The 23,737-nt window shown below is 36.7% G+C and overlaps 1 protein-coding gene and 1 pseudogene across 1 annotated transcript; one reads left to right on the plus strand and one right to left on the minus strand.

Moving 5' to 3' along the window:
• The first annotated feature begins 2,412 nt into the window (after window positions 1–2,412).
• Window positions 2,413–4,285, plus strand: LOC107807647 (dirigent protein 16-like). Its single transcript, XM_016632070.2, has 2 exons — window positions 2,413–2,903; window positions 3,777–4,285. Exons 1-2 carry the CDS (start codon window positions 2,504–2,506, stop codon window positions 4,118–4,120), a joined length of 744 nt encoding a protein of 247 aa, XP_016487556.1. The 5' UTR covers window positions 2,413–2,503; the 3' UTR covers window positions 4,121–4,285.
• A 394-nt stretch (window positions 4,286–4,679) lies between these two features.
• Window positions 4,680–23,302, minus strand: LOC107807643 (chalcone synthase G-like; annotated as a pseudogene).
• Window positions 23,303–23,737: the final 435 nt, after the last annotated feature.

The following is a 23,737-nucleotide window of genomic DNA, read 5'->3' on the forward strand; positions in this document are numbered from 1 at the left end:
ATATCGCAATCACTTATTTTATGGAGGCTACCATTTTCCGTTCAATTTGCTTATTTTTAGGGAGTATTAATTTTTATCCTCTTTTTAATTTATTGTACCTATTAAAGAAATGTAATTATTTAGTTTCCATGTTAGTAAAATAACTATTGCTGCTAGGTTTTTGAAATTTTTTCTTAAATATTTCCTATTTATGTTTTTACCTACATAATTAATCTCTAAATTAGCCCATGAATGGTGATGAGTCATGTGGAACTTAGTTCAAGGGGGAGATTATTGGGTGTGTTGAATAAAGTCCCACATGGAAAGTAGAAAAGAAAAAGATTCTACTTATAAGGAGTTGTTCCTGAGCCAAGGATCTATTGGAAATAACTTCTCTATCCTCACAAAGTAGGGGTTAGGTCTGCGTACACACTACCCTCCCCAAAGCCCATGGTGTGGGAATATATTGGGTATGTTGTTGTTGTTATAAGGAGTTAGATACTCTTAATGGAGTGAGGCCGTTTGGGGAAAACCATACGGGCTTAGCCCAAAGCGGACAATATGACACCATGTTGAAAAATATCTTTGAGTATTTTAGCCCAACACTTTTGGGGGTTCAAAAATCAAGCTTTTGAGGTTTTAAACAGTCCAAGAACATGCATACCAAAGGCAGATATACCAGATCCTAGTTATGTATGCCAGTGGAAAGTTAAAGAAGATTGTTTTTATTTGGAAGATTTTAATGGTAAGCAAAACAAGTATGATTGGTAGTTTTGCCACAAGAAAAAATGATTAATGGACAAAACAATGTAATTTTTCATTTGGTTTGCCAGTTGTTCTTGCTTATTATTAATGTTTTTTTTTTTGTGGCCTATAAAAATGTAGTAGGCAAGTCACAAGAGCCAATAGTTTAGGGGGTATTTTCACTTTGCCTTATTATAGAATCTGATAATTCACTTCCTTCTAGTCTATTGAGAGGAAGCCCAAGTTTAAGCAATTTCAGGAGTGAGATGAATGATAACTATTTTACCACTAATGAATATTCGGTTTCGAGCTTTAGGAATAAAAAAAATTCTAATATAAAGTATTTTTCTACTTTTATGTAGCACCAATATGAATTAGTCAAGCCAATGAGTTTCGAATAACAGATGGTTAAAAAAAAATAGAATGCTAACTGTTTCTTTTACAATTAAGTGGCGCACCCCAATTGGTAAGCATCAATACTCTATCTTGCACTTGGCCAACATAAATTTTGTGTTAGGCAAAAGTTCGACCAAATCGAATTCAGAAAATGTAATTCCAGCATTCTGTATTTTATCGTGTCGTGATCCATGGGCCGAGCTAGGGGCCGAAAGGGATTCATGATATTGTGTATGTCAGGTCAAGTTTCTTATGTGTATATTCCTTGATTTCTTCGCGTATTACTTTTTAATTTTTTGAATCTTCTGAGTAAAAAAATCATAACTTCACCACCACTATGTGACGTGATCATTTCAACAACAAATTTTAAACAATATAAGCGCAATCATACCTAGGTTTTTTGAAAAACGTGAACTTATTGCTAATCGGTTAAACCCATCGATCGTGATAGTGAGCTCCTTTCAAAGTTGCAACCACAATATATAACCTTCCTAAGACTGGACTTCACACAAAAAATGTCAACAACAGAACATAGCAACAACTCTGTCTTAGTACGCAAAAATGTCTAACAGAACATAGCAACAATTGTCTTATTACACAAAAATGTCTAACAGAACATAGCAACAATTGTCTTATTACACAAAAATGTCTAACAGAACATAGCAACAACTCTTAGTACACAAAAATGCCAAATCAGCAAGCTTTGTAATGTGAATAATACCAGCTTCCAATCATTCAACATGGCATATATTTTCTTAACAAAATGTAATAGCTGCGGGATTTAAAGTGGGATTAATTAGATTATTTTGGTCAAACCAATTTGCACTTGTTCCGATAATCCGATTAAATAAATTTAATTGGATTATTATAGATAATTAGATAGCAAATTAACTGCCAAACTACCAGTATTAGGAAAGTAACCGAAGAAAATAATAATAAGAATAAAGAAAAGCTAGAATTAAGATGGATTAGGTTCAATAATTGGTCTATGGATCATTCTCTGATCTGTAATGGATCTCTTTAACAGATAATACTAATTCTTACTTGTAAAGGTCTCCTTCCTACTGAATTACAAAGAAACGAATTACAACTAACAGGACTAAACATATTTTAAAATACAAATTAATATGTACAGAACTTTCTGTTTGTGTTAATTATATAATGGATGACACAAAATTTTGTGAGGTTTTGTTACAATAACTCCAACAGTTAATAACATTACTCTATCTCACAACAACTCCACCTCCTCTCATTATGATCACATCTCTATATAAAGTGCCAATGTTGAGCTAATTTAAGTATAATTAATCCAAGAAAACATCTTAATCCAGCACCCAAAACATAAAGAAAAAACCTCTTTTTTCCCTGATAAGCAATTCTCAAAATGCTAAGTCAATCACCATCTTCCATTTTCTTTGTATTCTTATTTGCAACAATAAACTTGGCACTCCATGTTTCTTCAATTGATACTCAATCTCCTGGCGAACCGATACTGGAATTATACCTGCATGATATTCTGGGAGGCAGTAATCCCACAGCTAGACCGATAACCGGATTATTAGGCAATATTTACAGTGGACAAGTGCCTTTTGCTAAGCCTCTAGGTTTCGAACCTCCTACAGATGGTGTAGCAATTCCCAATTCCAATGGTGCAATCCCAACTTTCAATATCAATGGCGTTCCACTAGGAACTGGCTTAGCAGGCACAACATTTGCTGGTAACCAGAATAGCCAAACTACTGTGACTACTCAATTAGGCCCTGATGGCTTGGGCCTCGGCTTTGGTACGTAAAAGTTTAAGCTGTTAGAGATATCACACTTTCAATTACCTTATCTATATTAGTAGTATGCTTCAACATGCCTTAACATGTCCTCTCACGTGTCAGCTTGATTATTTTCCATTGGCGAAAAACATGATCTTTTTCACTTTTTGAGTAGTGGTGTGATTTGAACCTAGGATCTTTTGCCTACTCTGCTATCATATTGAACTGTGTGATCATCTCAAAAAATTTAAGTTGTTAGAGGAATCAGGGGTGGAGCTAGAGTGCCGGGAACGACTTCGAGCGAACCTAATAGCTGTGGTTCAAATTTTGTATTTGTTTAGAAAAAGTCATTAGCAGCCTGATGCACAAAGCATCCCGCTTTCACACAGGGTTCAGGGAAGGGCCGCAGCTCAAGAAGTTCCACGGCTCGAACCCGTAACTTATAGGTCACATTGAGACAACTTATAGGTCTACGGCTCGAACCCTTAACTTATAGGTCACATTGGGACAACTTGACCGTTGCTCCAAGGCTCCCTTTCCTTGAAAAAATCATTGAATATGTATAAATTATTAATTTAGAATCTGATAAATTAAAAGGATTAAAATTCTAAACCTAATCTTGAAATCTTGGCTCAACCTTTGAGAGGAATTACACTTTTAACAATCTTAACTATATTACTTATATCTTAACACGACCTCAAGTGTAGGTCTAATTCTTTTTCATTGACCAAAAATGTGGAAATATTTTTTGTTTTTCAGGTAGCACTAAGATTTGAGCCTGAAACCTCTTACATGCTCTATTACCATATCGAACTGTATGCTTATGTTGTTTTAGCTTACGCCATCGTAAACGTCACATTTTTTATTAACCTTTATTATATTATATTTCAACAGGTACCATTACTGTTATTGACGACTACTTGACTTCATCCCCCGAGTTGGGCACACAAAACCTTGGAAAAGCACAAGGTGTCTATGTTTCAAGCTCTGCAGATGGAAGTACTCAAATGATGGCGTTTACGGCCATGTTTGAAGGAGGAGAATATGGTGATAGTCTCAATTTCTTTGGTGTTTACAGAATTGCAAGTCCCATGTCTCGAATTTCAGTTACAGGAGGAACAGGTAAGTTTAAAAATGCTTGTGGATTTGCAGAGATTCGTTCCCTTATACCAGCTGGTCAACATGTTACAGATGGTGCAGAGACATTGTTAAGGATTGCTGTCCATCTTACTTATTGATATTTCTTTTTGTTGAATCTTTTAAACAAGAGATTGTGGATTGTTTTGTGTGAAAAAATTGTAATCACTTTGATTTTGTGTTTTGTTTCTGTCTCACCCTGGCATTGAATATAACATATTCAGTGACAATTTATCTCAGTCCTAAGTACTTGGGTTGTTTTTTTTCTTGATTTGCTGTACGTTTCTGTTTTCATATTTTTTATGTTTGTTCCACTAGTCATGCGCACCATGAGACTGTGAAGACATTCACTATATGCTTAGTTTGAGTAACATACACACTAAAATCATAATAAAGCAATAACTTAAGGATCAAAATTAGTATTTAAATCTCCAAAAAGATAGAGGGAAGAAAAAAATAATGTGAGGAGCTCTTTTTTGTTTATGTTATAGGCATCATTAAAGAACAATAATAAATACGTAGACAAATACATAATAGCAAACCCCCCCCCCCCCCCCAAAAAAAAAAAAAAAAAAAATTAAGGGCTAAAGAAACAATTGATCAAACTCCGCAACATCAAAGATTTTCCACACCTGAAGATAAAGGTTCTAAGGGTTACCTCAAAGACCTTGAAAACAAATGATCTTGATTTTTTGGCTCCTGCTTGCCCCGTTGGAAAATCTTTAAGGTCAAAAGTAAAATGTGTTGCCCGTGAAATAAGCAAGGGGCAACACTTGTTAAACTTGAAGTTCTGTCCATGGGACACTACGAAGGACTACCGTCTCAATGGTTAGCCCAGGCCCAAAACCAAAAAGCACGCCCCACTCAAGCCCTTCGCCAGTGGTACTCAGTCCTCCTTTGATAGAGCCTTTCCTCATCTCGTCCCAAAAAAAACAAAAACACAAGCACTGCCCATATTTCCATATTCACTCATGACACTTCTTGTAGCCTTGAGTTTTTCAGTCTTTAGACCCAATTTTACTTCAATTTGATCCAAAATTGCACGACCACCTGCATGAGATACCCAAAAGATGGAGTTCCAATCTGAAATACCCAAAGGCCGGAATACTTCCTCTAAAATCTTTTCAATGTTTGTTGATATTAGCATTGGATTATCCTTGTGTATTTCAGCTATCAACCCGGCCTCACTGAGGTTACCAGTAATTGCATGTCCACTGTCCGGGAGAAGAGTTTGAGTTGCGAATATAAGCTCAAATAAAGGCGTTTCTATAGTTATAATTGGATCTGAACCGACAATGACAGCTGATGCACCATCACCAAAGAGGGCTTGCCCAACCAAAACTTCGTACTCGGTTTCAGTTGGTTCGTGGAAACAGAGCAAATTGATTAATTCTGAGCAAACAACAAGGACGCGAGCACCTTTGAGTCCTTGGCTAATCGTAGAGCAGCGCCACCACCAAAACAGCCTTGTTGGTACATCATGTATCGCTTGACTAATGGGCTAAGTTCAAGAAGTTTAGTGAGTTGGTAGTCAGTGTTAGAATTTATTGTTTAAATATAATTACTATTAATGTTTTAAAAGTTCAAAAGTTTGAATGAAAGGGTGTCTTTTCTTGAATGGATATGTCCGTTCCCTTTATAACTGTTTTGTCTATATAAAGAAACTGATTTTCTCTTTCAAAGAATATTGAATTTAAAAAACGTTATTTTACAGAGAGTTCTTTTACAACTTTCTGCAAAATATTTTTTCCTTCTCCAACTTCTAAAGATCAAGTTTCATAGTTCTTGCTTTCCAATAGAATTTCTCCACTATTTGCTTAGTGTAGAAATTCATTGGCTTGTCATATCCACTACAGCTATTTGCCAATAATCCCATAGCAATCTCGCAGAGGAGAGGGTGCAAATATCGCTTTTAGGAAAGCGTTCCGTACGTGTTTTAAGCCTTCTAATCTGTGGTCGTTATTCTTATTTTACTAACATTCTAAAAGCGATATTTAGACTTTTTCCTGTTCTGCACAACAGAAAATTCTTCTCTAGTTGTTGATTTTTTCATCACGGGTTAGAAGGACATAGTTCTCTGTTACATTTTGGATTTGTCTGTTTCGAACACCATTGTTCCTTTTAGTTTCTTTTCTGTTGATTTCAAAGGAATTAAAAGGAATTTGATCTTGTGTTACTTTTCACGGATACTGATACAATCAAACTCATGAACCAAGACTTTGTCCGTCTTGATCGATTCGATGGTGCAAATTTCTCGAGATGGAGGGACAAATTGAAGTTTATGCTTACTGCTTTGAAGATCTTTTATGTGCTTGATCCAAATCTTTCTCCAATTCCTTCGCCAAAGGATGATGATTCTGAAGAACTCAAGGCACAACGAAAAAAGAGGGAGGAAGATGAAATCATGTGTAGAGGCCACATTCTCAATGCACTTTCAGATCGCCTTTATGATCTCTACACTGTTGAACCTTCTGCTAAGAAGATATGGAATGCCTTGGAATTCAAGTATAAAGCCGAGGAGGAAGGTACCAAAAAGTTTCTGGTTTCAAAGTATTTTGAGTTCAAATTTTCTGATGATATGCCTATTTTAGCACAAGTGCATGAATTACAAGTTATTGTAAATCAGTTGAGGGTTGCTGGAATTGAACTTCCCGAATCTTTTCAAGTTGGCGCGATTATAATCGAGGGAGAGAGATAAGAATGAAAATTCTTATAATGGCAATTATAAAGCCAATGCTTTGAATAAGCCCTCAAACAAATCCAACAAAGAAAAGCAAAGCAAAGGAATTTCTCTCGGTCCTAAAAAGGATCAAAAGAAATTCAAGAAGTCCAAACAAGGAGGTTGCTATGTGTGTGGAAAACCTGACCATTATGCTAGAGATTGCAGATTTAAAAAGACTCAGAAACCAGAAGTGAATTCAACAAAAGAAAATGAAGAGATCGTTGCTACTGTGAGCGAGATCTATGCCCTACAAGGTAAAGTTTCTGGTTGGTGGTATGATACATGTGCCACATTTCATGTTTGCTACGACAAGTCCCTTTTCAAGACTTACAAAGAAGTAAGTGATGAACAAGAGATTCAAATGGGAAATGAAGGAAGGTCCAAAGTTTATGGCAAGGGAAATGTCGAACTTGCATTTACTTCGGGCAAGATGGTTACTCTTACCAATGTCTTACATGTTCCCGATATGAATCAGAATCTTGTTGGTGGGGTACTTTTGGATAAATCGGGTATTAAATCTGTATTTGAATCGGGAAAATTAATTTTGTCCCGAAATGGTGTCTTTGTTGGAAAAAGCTATTCTATTGATGGAATGGTCAAATTGTCTGTAACTGATGGTTTTATTATTAATAATAAGAATGATGCTTCTATTTATATGTTGGATTCAATTTCTTTATGGCATTATAGATTAGCACATATTGGCCTAAGTACTATGAAAAGAATGGTTAAAAGTGGACTGATTTCCTGTGACGTAAAAGAATTTAAAAAATGTGAATTGTGTGTTAAATCTAAATTGACTAAGAAACCTTTTAAAAGTGTTGAACGAAATACAAACTTGTTAGGTTTTGATACATTTTGACATATGTGAGTTAAATGGCATGCTAACTAGAGGCGACAATAGATATTTTATAACTTTTATTGATGATAGTTCTAGATATACTTATGTATATTTATTGAGACACAAAGATGAAGCTTTTAATACTTTTAAGAATTATAAGGCTGAAGTGGAAAATCAATTAGAAAAAAGAATTAAAGTTTTAAGAAGTGATAGAGGGGGAGAATATTTTTCTAAAGAATTTAATATTTTTTGTGAAGAAAATGGTATTATTCATGAATGTTCTGCTCCTCGCACTCCTCAACAGAATGGATTAGCAGAAAGAAAAAATAGAACTTATTTAGAAGTGGTTAATGCTTTGTTGTTACATGCTGAATTGCCATTTAATTTGTGGGGAGAAGCACTTCTTGCTACATGTCACATATTTAATAGGATTCCTATGAAGAAAAATCAAATTACTCCATATGAATTTTGGAAGGAAAGAAAGCCTAATATAGGATATTTTAAAGTGTGGGGGTGTCTTGCATATTGCAAAAACAATGATCCAAATCGCATCAAGTTGGGTCCTAGAGGGATCAAGTGTGCATTTGTAGGTTATGCCTCAAATAGCAAAGCTTATCGACTTCTTAATTTAGAGTCGAATGTCATTATTGAATCTAGAGATGTGGAATTTTTTGAATATCTTTTAACTTCGGGCAGAAGATGTCAATCTCCATCAACTGAGGTAACATTGGAAAAAACATCTCAAAGGATCGTTAAGCAATCTACTTCATAGGAAGTTAATGATCAATCTTGTGAACAAAGGAGAAGCACTAGAATTCGAAAGACTAAAATACTTGGATCAGATGAGGTTGACTCTCAACGTATTTCTTTTAATCTTGTTGAAGGTAATAGAGATATAGTTGTGAGAACGACTCCAATTATTCTTCAAGTGGAAGATGATCCTAAATCTTATAAAGAAGCTATGGCTTCTAGAGATGTGGCTTTTTGGAAAGATGCTGTTAAAGATGAAATGGATTCAATAATGTCAAACCACGTTTGGGAACTTGTTGATTTGCCTCAAACTTCTAAACCTATCGGTTGTAAGTGGAGTGTTTCGGAGAAAGTATCATACTGATGGGACTTTACATACTTACAAATCTAGGTTAGTCGCTAAGGGTTTTCGACAAAAAGAAGGAATTGATTATTTTGATACATACGCACCGGTAGCAAGAATTACTTCAATTAGAATTATATTTGCTTTAGCCTCTATTTATAACCTACATGTTCATCAAATGGATGTCAAAACGGCATTCTTAAATGGTGATCTCGAGGAGGAGGTCTATATGGAACAACCCGAAGGGTTCGTTCTACCGAAAAATGAACATAAAGTTTGTAAACTTGTCAAGACTTTGTATGGACTGAAACAAGCCCCTAAACAATGGCACGAGAAATTTGATAAAGCAATTTTATCATTTGGCTTTAGACATAATATAGTTGATAAGTGTGTTTATACTAAGATATGTAGTAATTATTTTGTGTTAGTTTGTTTATATGTTGATGACATGTTAATTGTCAGCAATGATATGAATGGAATTATAGAAACGAAAAGGTTTCTATCTTCCTCATTCAAGATGAAGGATCTTGAACAAGTTGATACCAGATTGGGTATCAAGATTAAAAGAAATAGTGGGGGATACGTATTGAGTCAATCTCATTACATTGAGAAAGTACTAAATAAATTTAGTCACTTAAACATAAAAGAGGTTAATACCCATTTGATCCAAGCATCAAGTTAATCAAGAATGAAGGAAGAGTTGTGGCTCAACTTGAGTATGCAAGCGCTATTGGAAGTCTAATGTATGCTACATAATGCACAAGACCAAACATGCATTTGCAATTAATAAATTAAGCAGATTTACTAGCAATCCTAGTATTGATCACTGGAAAGCCATTGAGCGAGTTCTTGGTTTTCTTAAGAAAACCAAAGATTTTTGTATTCAATACTCAAAGTTTCCTGCTATTTTAGAAGGATATACTGACGCACATTGGATATCGAGTTTAGGAGACAATAAATCTACAACTGGTTGGGTGTTCACCTTAGGTGGAGGTGCAATTTCTTGGAAATCCAAGAAACAAACTTGTATAACACATTCAACCATGGAGTCAGAATTTGTTGCATTAGTAGAAGCAGGAAAAGAAGCTGAGTGGTTGAGGGATTTTCTTTTAGAAATTCCATTGATCTCAAAAAGTATGAGCTCAATTTCAATTCATTGTGATAGTCAAGCCACCCTAGTTCGAGCTTATAGCAATATATATAATGGAAAGTCAAGGCATATAAGTCTCCGACATGATTATGTGAGAAAATTAATTAAAGATGGAATTATCTCTCTCACATTTGTAAAGTCAAAAAGTAATTTGGCTGATCCATTTACTAAACCTCTTACAAGGGAGTCAGTGAAAACGACTTCGAGTTTGATTGGGTTAAAACTCTTTAATTAAGTCTACCAATAACGGCAACCCTACCTAACACTATGAAATGAGTAGTTTTGGGTTCAAAGGGTAATAACAAGTTATTGATAAGTGGACGTTTTCAGTACTCAAGTAAGAGATATACTAGTGCTGGTTGTCACAGATAAGAGGGATGCGTTATAAAACTCTTAATGAGGTTCAGTTCAAGGAACAAGTGTCTCAAATGTGACAAATACACTGCAAAAACTTCACAAAGTGGTGCCGCTTCAATTGAGAGTTAGAGTTACTTTCCTAAATGTTCATGAATTTTGGATAGCGCATGGACATAAAAGTGCTAAGCGTGTTTTGAGTGGAAAGCAAAACCGAAATGTTTATGTGTATATTGTTACCGATGTTATCACAAAAAATGGCATGTTCAAAGCTATTATGCTACATGCGATTTCGATTTCATCTTGTGATATTATAGTAAGGTAATGTTCAAATCGAAAGATACATTACTCTATGCATAGACATAACTTGATTTTAAGTCTTTATTTATATTAAAACAAGTGGGGGATTGTTAGAATTTATTGTTTAAATATAATTACTATTAATGTTTTAAAAGTTCAAAAGTTTGAATGAAAGGGTGTCTTTTCTTGAATGGATATGTCCGTTCCCTTTATAACTGTTTTGTCTATATAAAGAAACTGATTTTCTCTTTCAAAGAATATTGAATTTAAAAAACGTTATTTTACAGAGAGTTCTTTTACAACTTTCTGCAAAATATTTTTTCCTTCTCCAACTTGTAAAGATCAAGTTTCATAGTTCTTGCTTTCCAATAGAATTTCTCCACTATTTGCTTAGTGTAGAAAGTCATAGGCTTGTCATATCCACTATAGCTATTTGTCAATAATCCCATAGCAATCTCGCAGAGGAGAGGGTGCAAATATCGCTTTTAGGAAAGCGTTCCGTACGTGTTTTAAGCCTTCTAATCTGTGGTCGTTATTCTTATTTTACTAACAGTCAGCACCAGGAATATCCACACCACTAGTGGTGCAAAAGACTAAATGAGTGATCTTGGATTTGGACTGACCCCATTCTTTGATGGCTTTTTCTGCGGCTTTTTGGCCAAGTTTTGGCACTTCAACAATTGCTATATCTTGCCTAGCATTAAACGAAGATGCTTTGTATTCACAAAAATTGGGATTTTTTGCCAAGATTTCCTCAGTTAAGTGAAAATACCTCCTTTTTATCATTGTTCCGTCACCTGCAACATATGAAAAATGTAAGCCAAAATTTCTCTAAGGTGCAAGGTTCAATTAACATGCTCCTAAGGTACGTTTTAAAGTGTTGAAATTTAATGCTTATATTGATTTAGTTGAAGATATATTTCTTTCTTGCAGGTGAAAGTGGTGGCAAAAAGAATCCAAATGCTTACTCCAAAATCTTCAAGCAATACATAAAGCTAGTCAAATGCGTCTATTCCCCCTCCCCCCCCCCAAACATTTTATCTTTGTGTGAGATCATATATATATATAGAGAGAAAGAGAGAGACGATAAAAAGACATGCATGCATATAGATATCGATCCAACAATAGTAATATATATATATAGAAAGAGAGACGATAAAGAGACATGCATGCATACAGATATCGATCCAACAATAGTAATATATATATATATATATAGAAAGAGAGAGACGATAAAGAGATATGCATGCGTACAAATATCGATCCAACAATAGTAAGTGAACGCATATTTACCCGTTGCTTCGGTATATTAGGTAATTTGTCTCAATAATGAAGATTCAAAATTAACAATGCATATAACTCAGGATCTTCAAAAAAAAAATTCTCGTCACTTAGAGACTTTCCAGTGTAAGTAAAGCCTAAAAGTTTTATAAGTACAGATGAACTCTTATCTTTTCTTAGATTAATTGGTTTCATTTACATCGACAAAGAGGAAAAGCTAAAAGCTATTGACTTTAAATAAATGCATAAAACTATTTTTGATATATTTTGCATAAAGACCAAAGTCCGATGCATAACAAAAAAGAAAAAAATAACCTTAACCGAAAAACACTTGGAATTATTGATATTGTGAAGTGAAGATAACAAAATCTAAATTGGAATATTTTACTGTATTGGGAAAAAACTGAGTTTATATTAAAGATGATGTGGCATGACACGTGGTTTAGTTAAATGGTCAAAGCGCAACAATTGACTAAGAGGCACGGATGGAGACAACCACGGGAAGAAGAATTTAAATAGGCACGAATGACAGCCACAGGAAGAAGAATTTAAATAGGCACGAGACAAAGTATAGATACGAGTCTCGTACCAATTTAAATTATTTACACGGATTAGAAGGCATTAAAGACAAAGATCTGATGACAGAAAGGAGTCCAAATTCATTATTAAATACTTGATACGTTAGAAAATTCGTATTTAATAGGAATGATTGTATAACGGCTTATTTAATGTCATTTATTACTCATAATTATATCATTAAAGCTGAGGCTTCATTCCTTTACCTAGAATTATCTATAAAAGGAAGAAGTATCATCATTTGTAAGGACACAGAATACTATTGAGAATTCATTGAAATACAAAACTATTTGTTGTTTTACCATCATTCTCAAAAGTATTTTATTTTTGTCTCTTGATTATCAGTAACCCGAATTTCTTTTTAGCTTTGACCAAAGACTCAGATTTTTGGTTAAACAAATTGGTTCCGTTACCAGGAATATGATAATCTTTTCTTTTAAGCTATATCTTATCTATTGTCGTCACCATGTCAAACAACAACACCGACAACAACATTAATAACACATTGGGAAACCATGAGAATCAAATACATCAAAATCAAGATGACGTGGTTCCCTCTCCTCTAAATTCACCACGTCAATCTTGTGAAGGCACTCATGTTACTGAATCCCGTGCTGATCAACAAGAGCAATCTGAACATTTTGAAGGAGTTACAACTGAAGCTTTACAAAAGCTAATTGATGCACAGGTCGGCAAAGCTCTTCAGGCACTTGTTAGTCGATTGCCTGCTGCACCACCCACACCAACTCCTAATAATAATACATTGGAGAATCCCCATTCTGGTCTTGATAATTCTGGAAACGGAGCAACCCCCAGTGAACCACAGGAAGGGGGACCAGGTAATTCAAATAATTCATATTTGCAAAATTTAGTACTAACCTTGCAGAAACAGATTAAGGAACAAAATGAGCGTATTGAACAAATCCCTGGAGTTCCGCCTGTAATAAAAGGAGTAGACATGGACAAATACTCACAACAACCATGGAAGCCTAGTGCTGCTCCCCTTCCAATTCCGAAAAAGTTCAAAATGCCTGACATCCCGAAATATGATGGTACTACAGACCCACGTGACCACGTGACTGCATTTACAACAGGCGTAAAAGGCAACGACTTGACCAAACAAGAAATTTAATCAGTATTGGTCAAGAAATTTGGAGAAACACTCACCAAGGGTGCATTAACCTGGTATTCTCTTTTATCTGAAAATTCTATTAATTCTTTTGCATATTCTTTTATTAAAGCATATTCGGGAGCACAAAAGGTTGAGAAAAGAATGGAAGATATTTTCAAAATCAAACAAGGGGATTCAGAGCTGCTTAGAAACTTTGTTGATAGATTCCAGCGTGAAAGAATGACTCTACCTCGTGTGTGTGACAATTGGGCTGCAATAGCCTTTGCAAGTAATTTAAATGACAAAAGTTCTGAAGCCACGAGACGACTCAAAGAAAGCCTTCGAGAATTTCCTGCAACCACGTGGAATGATGTTTACAACAGGTATAGTACGAAGCTGCGAATTGAAGAAGATACCGTACCTAAGTTTCATCATGAAGAAAGGGGCGGTCCCCGAAGATCAGAAACCGAAAAAAGATCAGGTAAAAACAGGTACGATCCATATATGGGACCTGCAGGAAATGACCCACGGTCGAAACAAGATAGCCAGCAATATGATCAAAAATCGAGGAACCGGGATTCTGGCTCTTCTTCAAAGTTCAGGAATGATCGGAACAGACAAGAATCACGAGATGATGACAAAAGTTTAAAGGCACGATTCGGCGGATATAATTTTAATGTCTCTACCTCCGAGCTCGTAGTTGTTTTCAGAAGCATGGGAGATAAGGTACGGTGGCCAAAAGAGATGCGGTCAAATCCAAATAGACGCAATCCAGATCATTGGTGCGAATTCCACAACGATCACGGGCACAAAACTTCAAAATGTAGATTCCTGCAGAGTGAAGTGGATCATCTATTGAAGCAAGGGTACCTCACTGAGTTATTTAGTGAGAAAGGAAAACAAGCTTATATGAAAAACAGGCAAGAGCCACCACAACCTCCTTCACCCAAGAGGACAGTGAATGTCATAAGCGGGGGAGAAGATATTCACGGCATAACCTACACAGCCTCCAACAAGGTTTCTAAGGTAACAATTACACACGGGAAACGGGTGCGGCAGGTCCTTGAAAATGAAAGTATTTCGTTCGATGACGCAGATACCGAAGGAGTGACAACTCCACATAATGACGCACTGGTAATATCTTTACTTGTACATGATACTAATGTAAAACGAGTTTTGATTGATCCAGGGAGTTCTGTAAATATTATATTACTAAGGGTACTACGGGAAATGCAAGCTGAAGACAAAATGATACCCAAGGCGCACACCTTGTCAGGCTTCGACAATTCAAGTGTAGTAACAAAAGGTGAGGTAATTCTAACAACTTTTGCTATGTGTGTTGTGAAGGAAACTAAATTTCAAGTAGTTGATATGGAAATGGCCTACAATATGATCATGGGGAGACCATGGATACACGATATGGATGCTGTCCCATCAACTCTACATCAGGTTATTAAATTCCCATCACCATGGGGAATTTGCCAAATTCGTGGGGATCAGCAGATGGCTAGAAGTGTCAACGCTGTAACAAGTACGAGCGCCGTAAATAAAGCAAAATAGCAATTACAGGAAACAGTTGAAGGTAAAAAAGATCAAACTTCAACTGAACAAGAAAAGACAGATTTGGACTCAAGGCCTGACACAATTTAGGAACCTGAAGAAAATGAAAGCATCAAAACGACAATTGAAGAGCTTGAGGCAGTGATGTTATTTGATCAATGGCCTGAACGGAAGGTTTATGTCGGGGCCAATTTAAGCTTAAACATGCGAGGTATGATAATCGAATTTTTAAAAGCTAACTTAGACTGCTTTGCTTGGTCCCACGCTGATATGACAGGGATACCACCGAATGTGATGACTCACAAACTCAATGAGGACCCTTCTTTCACACCAATAAAGCAAAAGAAACGAAAGCAAGGTGCTTACAAGAACCAGGTGATTCAGGATGAAGTCCAAAAATTATTAAAAATCGGATAAAGTATCCTACTTGGTTAGCTAACACGGTGGTCGTACCCAAGAAAAATGGTAAGTGGCGTGTTTGTGTGGATTATACCGATTTAAATAAAGCTTGTCCAAAAGATTCCTTTCCCTTACCGCATATAGACCAACTAATTGATGCAACCGCAGGTCATGAACTTTTAAGTTTTTAGATGCATACTCGGGATATAATCAAATTAAAATGGATCCTGGTGATGAAGAAAAAACTTCTTTCATCACAGACAGGGGGACTTACTGTTATAAAGTAATGCCCTTTGGTCTCAAAAATGCTGGGGCAAACTATCAAAGGTTGGTCACCAAAATGTTCCAAGAACATTTAGGGAAAACAATGGAGGTATATATAGACGATATGCTCGTCAAAACCCAGCAATCTCATGATCATATTTCTCATCTATCTGTTACGTTTGAAATTTTGCAAAAATTTAATATGAAACTCAACCCAGAAAAATGTGCATTTGGAGTTGCATCAGGTAAGTTTTTGGGTTTTCTTATTTCTAATCGTGGTATTGAAGTGAATCCTTCTCAGATCAAAGCAATAGAAGAAATCCCTGATATCCTTACTAATAAAAAGGAAGTACAAAGATTAACGGGAAGAATTGCAGCTTTGGGGAGATTTATTTTCAAATCCTCAGAAAGGTGTTTTAAGTTTTTCTCTGCACTTAAAAAGCAAGATCATTTTGAATGGAATGAAGATCGTCAACAAGCCCTTAGAAATTTGAAAGCTTATTTGTCAAAACAACCGTTGTTGGCAAAACCAAAGGTGGGGGAAAAACTTCTCATTTATCTGGCCGTATCTGAAGTCGCAGTGAGTGCTGTTTTAGTCCGCGAGGACCAAGGTAAACAATATCCTATTTATTATGTAAGTAAGTCCTTATTGGAAGCTGAGACACGATACCCACAGCTAGAAAAATTAGCATTAGCTTTGATCATGGCATCTAGAAAATTAAGACCTTATTTTCAATATCATCCCATTAATGTAGTTACTGCTTTTCCGCTTCAAAATATTTTGCATAAACACGAACTTTCAGGAAGATTAGCAAAATGGGATATAGAATTAAATGAATATGAAGTTGTTTATCAACCCAGGACCGCTATAAAGTCTCAATTACTAGCTAATTTCGTGGTTGATTTTAGCCAGGGGATGCATTTAGAAGCAGAAAAAGAATTACTAGTTTTTAATGGTGCGAACCCGAGGACTTGGGTTTTATTCACTGACGGTTCATCTAATGTAAAAGGGGCAGAGGCCTAGGAATAGTCCTCGTACCACCTGCGGGTGAGACTATTAGACAGGCTATAAAATGTCATTCTATAACTAACAATGAAGCAGAGTATGAGGCTATAATTGCAGGTTTAGAATTGGCACGAGAACTCGGCATAACACAGATTATAATCAAGAGTGATTCTCAACTCGTGGTTAATCAAATGCTGGGGACTTATATAGCCAGAGAGGCACGAATGCAAGAGTACTTTGCAAAGGTACGGGAGTTAATAAAGCAATTCCAAACTTGGAAAGTAGTGCAGATCCCAAGAGATGAGAATGTAGAGGCAGATGCTTTAGCAAATCTCGCATCTGCAACAGACGTAGCAAACAATACAAATGCTTCAGTCATACATCTATTTCATTCCGTTCTCGAATCTGATAAAAGCGAGGTAAATTTTAATCATCTAACATGGGATTGGAGAAACGAAATTATTGCCTTTTTACAGCACGGTACCGTGCCTAATGACAAAGGAAAGGCTCACGCGCTTCGCAAAAAAGATGCTCGATATTGTTTATATCAAGGAAATCTTTATCGAAAGATGTTCGGTGGACCACTAGCAAGATGTCTCGGACCCTCTCAAACAGAATATGTGATGAGAGAAGTACACGAAGGACATTGTGGGAATCACGTAGGGGGACGGTCACTGGTAAGAACATTAATTCGCACAGGATATTATTGGCCTAAGATGGAAGAAGAGGCAACCAGTTTCGTGTCCAAATGTGATAAATGTCAAAGGTACGGCAATAATATGCACAGACCAGCTGAGTTACTACATCCTGTTATAGCCCCATGGCCCTTTATGAAATGGGGAATGGATATCGTAGGTCCACTTCCACAAGCAAAAGGTCAGGTAAAGTTTCTACTTGTACTTACAGATTATTTCACTAAATAGGTAGAAGCAGGGGCATTTAAACAGGTACGAGAGAAAGAAGTTAAAGACTTCATATGGCAAAATATAATATGCCGCTTTGGAGCACCAAAGGAGATCGTGTGTGACAATGGACCACAATTCATTGGAGCTCAAATCACAGAATTTCTTCGAAGTTGGCAGATCAAAAGAATAACGTCTACGCCATACCATCCAGTAGGTAATGGACAAGAAGAATCTACTAACAAAGTCATTATAAACAACTTGAAGAAGAGGTTACAGGATTCAAAAGGTAATTGGCCTGAGGTGTTACCTGGAGTATTATGGGCTTATCGTACAACGACCAAAACAGGCACTGGAGAAACACCATTTTCAATGGTTTATGGTGAGGAAGCCTTAATTCCAGTTGAAATAGGTGAGCCAAGCACACGGTACGATCAGGCAACGGAGAAATCTAATGATGAAGAGATGCGGGTTAGCCTAGATTTACTTGAAGGGAGAAAAGAAGCTGCATTGATAAGGACGGCAACACAAAAGCAAGTAATTGAACGATATTACAATAGGAAAGCACGCCTCAAATTTTTCAAAATTGGGGACTTCGTGCTTAAAAAGGTGTTCCAATCTGCAAAGGCTACTAACTCAGGAAAGCTAAGTCCAACATGGGAAGGACCGTACAAAGTCCGTGGCATTGCGGGAAAAGGAGCATACCAGTTGGAGACAATGGACGGTAAAGTTTTACCCTCACATTGGAATGCCGTCCACTTAAAAAGATATTACTTTTGAGAAAGTACCTACGGTCAGGTATCATCATGTTAAAATTTCTCTCTTGGATTATTAATATTTTACTAATGATTTTAGATGCTAGGCAAAATACCCTAACTCGTGCCAAATGATGAGTCACAACCTGCAAGGCAAAATGGAGTATTCTTAAATTCCTAGCCCAGGGTTACAATTAATCTGATGGAAATACACACGAGTTAGGCAGTCTTCATCTATAATCGCACCTTCGAGTCCCGTATATCTTTCTGTTTCAGGAAAAAGGCCAAAGTAAAAGAAATAAACAAGTGCTCGAGGCTTCATACTTCACCGCTCAAACACTTGGGGGACTACAATACTGTACACAGATACGTGTAGAAATGCAGATACGAATATCGAACAACAGAGTCAAGTGTTGAGTAAAAGTTACGAAGTCTTCAGCGGTTATGAGAATAACAGAGTCATCTCTCAAAACTCATAAGCAAAGTCATCTTTCAAACCCTTCTTAATATATAAAGATAGGGTCATGACTATGTACTGAAACATGTTATGAAGAAAAACCTTGTTTATTCTATGTTATGTATAAATTTGTTACAAGAAAAACAGTTACGAGAAAGTTGTAGATGTATTGTAATACATGTAACAGTCAAACACTTGTTAAAGTTTATGAATAAAAACTTACCAAAGTTGTTTCATACAAAACGTGTGTTTTCCTATTTCTTTCATCGTATTATAACACCATTATGAAGTTGAGACGTCTTCTTCATTAAGTGTCGATAAAATAAAAGGGCCCTCTTTTATAAGCCTCATGTTGATAATCCATGAGAAGAATCATAAAGCATTTTAAAAGGATAAAAATGCTAAGCTATTCCATGAGTCCTAGATAAATAGGCAAGAATAGAATATGCAGAAGTACCGATAAAACTTCTTAATATAAAAAAACTAAGTACAAACTTAGTCAACAAAGCATTTGTTTTTTACAAATGCCCCATTATGATAACTGGGGACTTCATCAAAAGATCCTTTACAGCAATTTCATTTTTATCTAGTCACTGAAGGGTTTGGAGCATCAGAAGTTTCACCCTCGGGAGCAGGAATTGCAACCCTAATTGCTGCAGTAGCCACTTCTTCATTTAAAAGTTCTTCCGTTCCAGGAGCTTCAAGTACATGAGAAGGAGTATCAGTAGATTGTTGACTTTTCTCGATGGTATCTATGATTTTGGCCAGTTTAGACTGCAAGTCAAAACCTTCCTGAGCAGCTTCCGTCAAAGCATCACGGCGAGATTTCAGGAAAGCCCAACTCACCTCTATGTTGAAGTTCTCCTCCAGAAGTCCATATTCCTTTTCCCACATAGCAAGATCGTTTTTTAAGATTTGGTGCTCAGCTAAATGGGAATCAAGGGAAGCTTCAAGAGAGGCATGAGAACTCTTCAAGGCATGAATCTCGTCAGAGGAGGTCTGTAAGTCAGCCTGAGCTTGAGTCAAGCTTTGCACTAACTCTCCTGCATACTCTTCTTTCTTAGCCAAAAGTGCCTTAAGCTCCCTAACTTCTTCACTAGCCTTGGATAATTGTCCTGACAAAGAGCATTCCAAAAGCTCTTTGTCTCTTTTAAATTGGCTTGAAGAAGCCTTGGCAGTTGCCAGTTCAGAAGTCAAACCACGGTTTTGCTGCTCCAGGAGGTTTTTATTTTCTTGCAACTCCTCTATGGTCCCTTGAGCATTCTCAAACTGTTCTTTCCAATTGGCTGCTTCAAGCTGGGCTCCCCTGGCTATTTCTTCGGCCTCGTGGACAGTTTTTTCAGACTCACGGGCTTTTCTTTCCAGAAGGGAAATTCTTCCCATTAATTCCGTACCAATGAGGTTAGCCTACAGAGACAACTCATAGAAATGAGGGATTGAAGATAATTAAAAAAAAAAAACTTGTTGGTAAGAAGAGGAAAAATACCTTCAAAGTAGAATGAACTATGTCATTCATCAGAGTCAAGCAGCTATGGCTCTCCATCTTCTTCTTCTCAATATCTCCAATGAGGGGCTCAAGCCAAACATCGGCTCTACCAGTCTTTCTCAAGAGGCTATGATTGGCAGGAACTTCCAGAGTAACACTTCTCATAGTCATACTTCCACTGCTAGAACCCGTCTCTGTACGATGAACAGAGGGAAGAGGAGCAATGGAAGGAATGGAAGGAGAAGATGTAGAAACATGAATGGAAGGAGAAGATGTAGAAACCAACGCAGGAGCGGAAGCAGGTGCAGTAGAAACTGCCAAGGGAACGGACATAGGAGCGATAGAAACTGGCAAAAGAACGGAAGTCGTCAAAACTGGTAAAGAAATACTTACAGTTGGCAGAGGAATGGAGGAATAGGAACGAATGAGGAAAGAGGAGCTTCATCAAAAACAGGTCCGAGCTTGCCACTCCCGAAACCACTATCAAAAAGATGCTGAATTGACTCATTATTATCTCTTGGTTCGGTGTCCTCGTCAGAATGAATCAAAACAGGCTCGGTGGTGGAGGTTCGAGCAGGAGTGTCTTCAATTTCATCATCAATGATTATTCGCCTCCTGACCCTTGGCCTGGTAATTAGGGAGGTACCCTCCTCTTCTTCTTCAGAACTTTCCTTTATAGCTTTCCTTTTTGGCAGCAAGGCTCGAGCCTTATCCAAATCAAGAGCAGCATTCGCAGACATGCGAATGGCCATAGCTACTTCAGCCGTCATTCCTCTAACGCCAAATCCTGATTAAAGGATGGATATACATGATCAAAATTGAGGAAAAAATGCTTAACATGTAAAAAAAAACATATAAAAAGGGGCATACCATGTGTTTTGACCTTCCAGCCATGTAAGGAAGAAATTGATTTCCAAGTTCTTTGCTCCCTAGAAGCAATCTTCAAAAGTGAGTCTACCCAACCACGGAAGTTGGGAATAGGTTCCACATCTCCCATGGTTGCTATAAAAAACCAAGAAGAGACGAGGTTAAAAACAAAATTTCTTTTGAAATTCTCAAAAGTAGGTACGGTAAATAAAAGGAAACCTACCTTCAAAATTCCACTTCTCAGGAAAGGGAGTATTTGTTTCGCCAATCAAGTCCACCGTACGAACAGCAACGTAACAGATATACCATCCACGATCTTTGTCATCTTTAGGATTTACCAGAACTTTTTTGCTCCTTGCAGTTAAGGTAAAAACCCCATGGCGTATTAAGTTAGGGTGGTATAGATGAATGAGGTGAGAGAAGGTGAAATTGACATTGGCTTTGGAGGATAAGTATCTCAAACAAGCCAATGTTCTCCACACTAGTGGACCGATTTGGGCCAAACAAATTGTAAAGAAACGGCAAAAATCAAGAATAACTGGGTCAATCGGAGGATTAAAACCTAAAGTTAAGGGGTAAGTCTAAACAAAAGAATACCCACTTCTAAAGGAGAAAATTCTTTGATTTGGGGAAGGAATTGACATTCGAAGACTATCCTTCCAGTTACAATCTTTTCTTATGGTGGGGATTGTAAGCTCGGTTACTATTGTAGGGTAAGTATCGGCTTTTTCTAAATTTGCAATTTGTTTTTGAAGAGACGTTTTGTCACTTTCAAAAGACAAATCGCTGGGAACTATCTCATCAACTGAGGGTTCTTGAGAAGAATCAAGAATTTTTCTACTTTTAGAAGAGGGGGCCTTTGGGATAGAACTCCTTGAAGAAGAACCAGAGGAGCCGCCTCGAGTAGATTCTAACCCTGTTCGAAGCCTACCTCCTCTGCCTCTTCTGTGTCTAACAGGGGCGTTGGGGAATTGGTCTAGAATTGGAACTTTTTTACGGTTAGGGTTTGAAGAAGACATTGTTAGGAAGGATAAGTCGAAAGAAAGTAAAAATAAAGAAGAATGTTTGCTGAAGATTCGTGAAGAAGACAAAGGAAGAAAAAGTTATGTATATAATGGGAACCGCCAACCTTAGAAGTGTAATGATGGAAAGCCTATAATAAAGGCAGCTATCACTTCGTGAATAGTAAGAATGAAGAAGTCTCGAAAAAGGGGGTAAATAGCGGAATCAATCAGAAAATGACACATGGGCAGAACATTAAATGGAAAAGACTACTGAGGCGTTAATACTATCATAAGCATTAATTGTGGCAAAAATTCTTTTTTTATGAAGATCCACTTCTCAATTATTTAATTGATAAATAAATGGAAAGTGGGGGGACTATCTGTATTGGGAAAAAACTGAGTTTATATTAAAGATGATGTGGCATGACACGTGGTTTAGTTAAATGGTCAAAGCGCAACAATTGACTAAGAGGCACGGATGGAGACAGCCATGGGAAGAAGAATTTAAATAGGCACGGATGGAGACAACCACTGGAAGAAGAATTTAAATAGGCACGAGACGAAGTATAGATACGAGTCTCGTACCAATTTAAATTATTTACAGCCAACAGATTAGAAGACATTAAAGACAAAGATCTGATGACAGAAAGGAGTCCAAATTCATTATTAAATACTTGATACGTTAGAAAATTGGTATTTAATAGGAATGATTGTATAACGGCTTATTTAGTGTCATTTATTACTCATAATTATATCATTAAAGCTGAGGCTTCATTCCTTTACCTAGAATTATCTATAAAAGGAAGAAGTATCATCATTTGTAAGGACACGGAATACTATTGAGAATTCATTGAAATACAAAACTATTTGCTGTTTTACCATCATTCTCAAAAGTATTTTATTTTTGTCTCTTGATTATCAGTAACCTGAATTTCTTTTTAGCTTTGACCAAAGACTCAGATTTTTGGTTAAACACTTACACATGCGCTTAAACTTCTCCTTAAGCTCAGTTTTATGCTCACTGTTAGTGACACGAAAAAAATAGTCAGGATAAGTGTTTTGATCAAAACAATTGGTAGGATTGGCTGTTCCAATGGCCAAGACAGTGGCTGGCCCCTCGGCCCGTTGTTCCCTGCGAATTTCCTTAACAGTGGCCATTATTGCTGGAAAAAAGAGTGATTTGCTAGGTTTTTAGGTGGCGAGAGGAAGTTTTTGAAGAACCCTCAGCTGTTTCTGGTAGTAGTGGGATGAATACACTGTTTAATTTGCATGGCCTCTCTTTATATAGCGTTTTATCGTTGTTAACGTGGCTTTAAAACGATACACATACAGGGACAGATCGAGAGAAGCATTTATCTATCCTGTTATGTCGTCTATTTCTATTTATAGATGTAGGAATTAGCGAGGGAGTTAGGTGTTGGGAAATATTAGTATGAACATCTTGTTTAGTCTGTTATTTTGAGGTTACTCTTTCGAGATATTTTGAGATTGATTAAATCTTGTACTCTCTTTTAAGTACTTTTTACTATAGTGAAATTGCTCCTTTCTGCCTATCGACTAGGCCTCATTGACTAAACTACGTAAATTTTGTGC

Source organism: Nicotiana tabacum, chromosome 20, assembly GCF_000715075.1.
Source record: "Nicotiana tabacum cultivar K326 chromosome 20, ASM71507v2, whole genome shotgun sequence".
Taxonomy (NCBI): Eukaryota; Viridiplantae; Streptophyta; class Magnoliopsida; order Solanales; family Solanaceae; genus Nicotiana; species Nicotiana tabacum.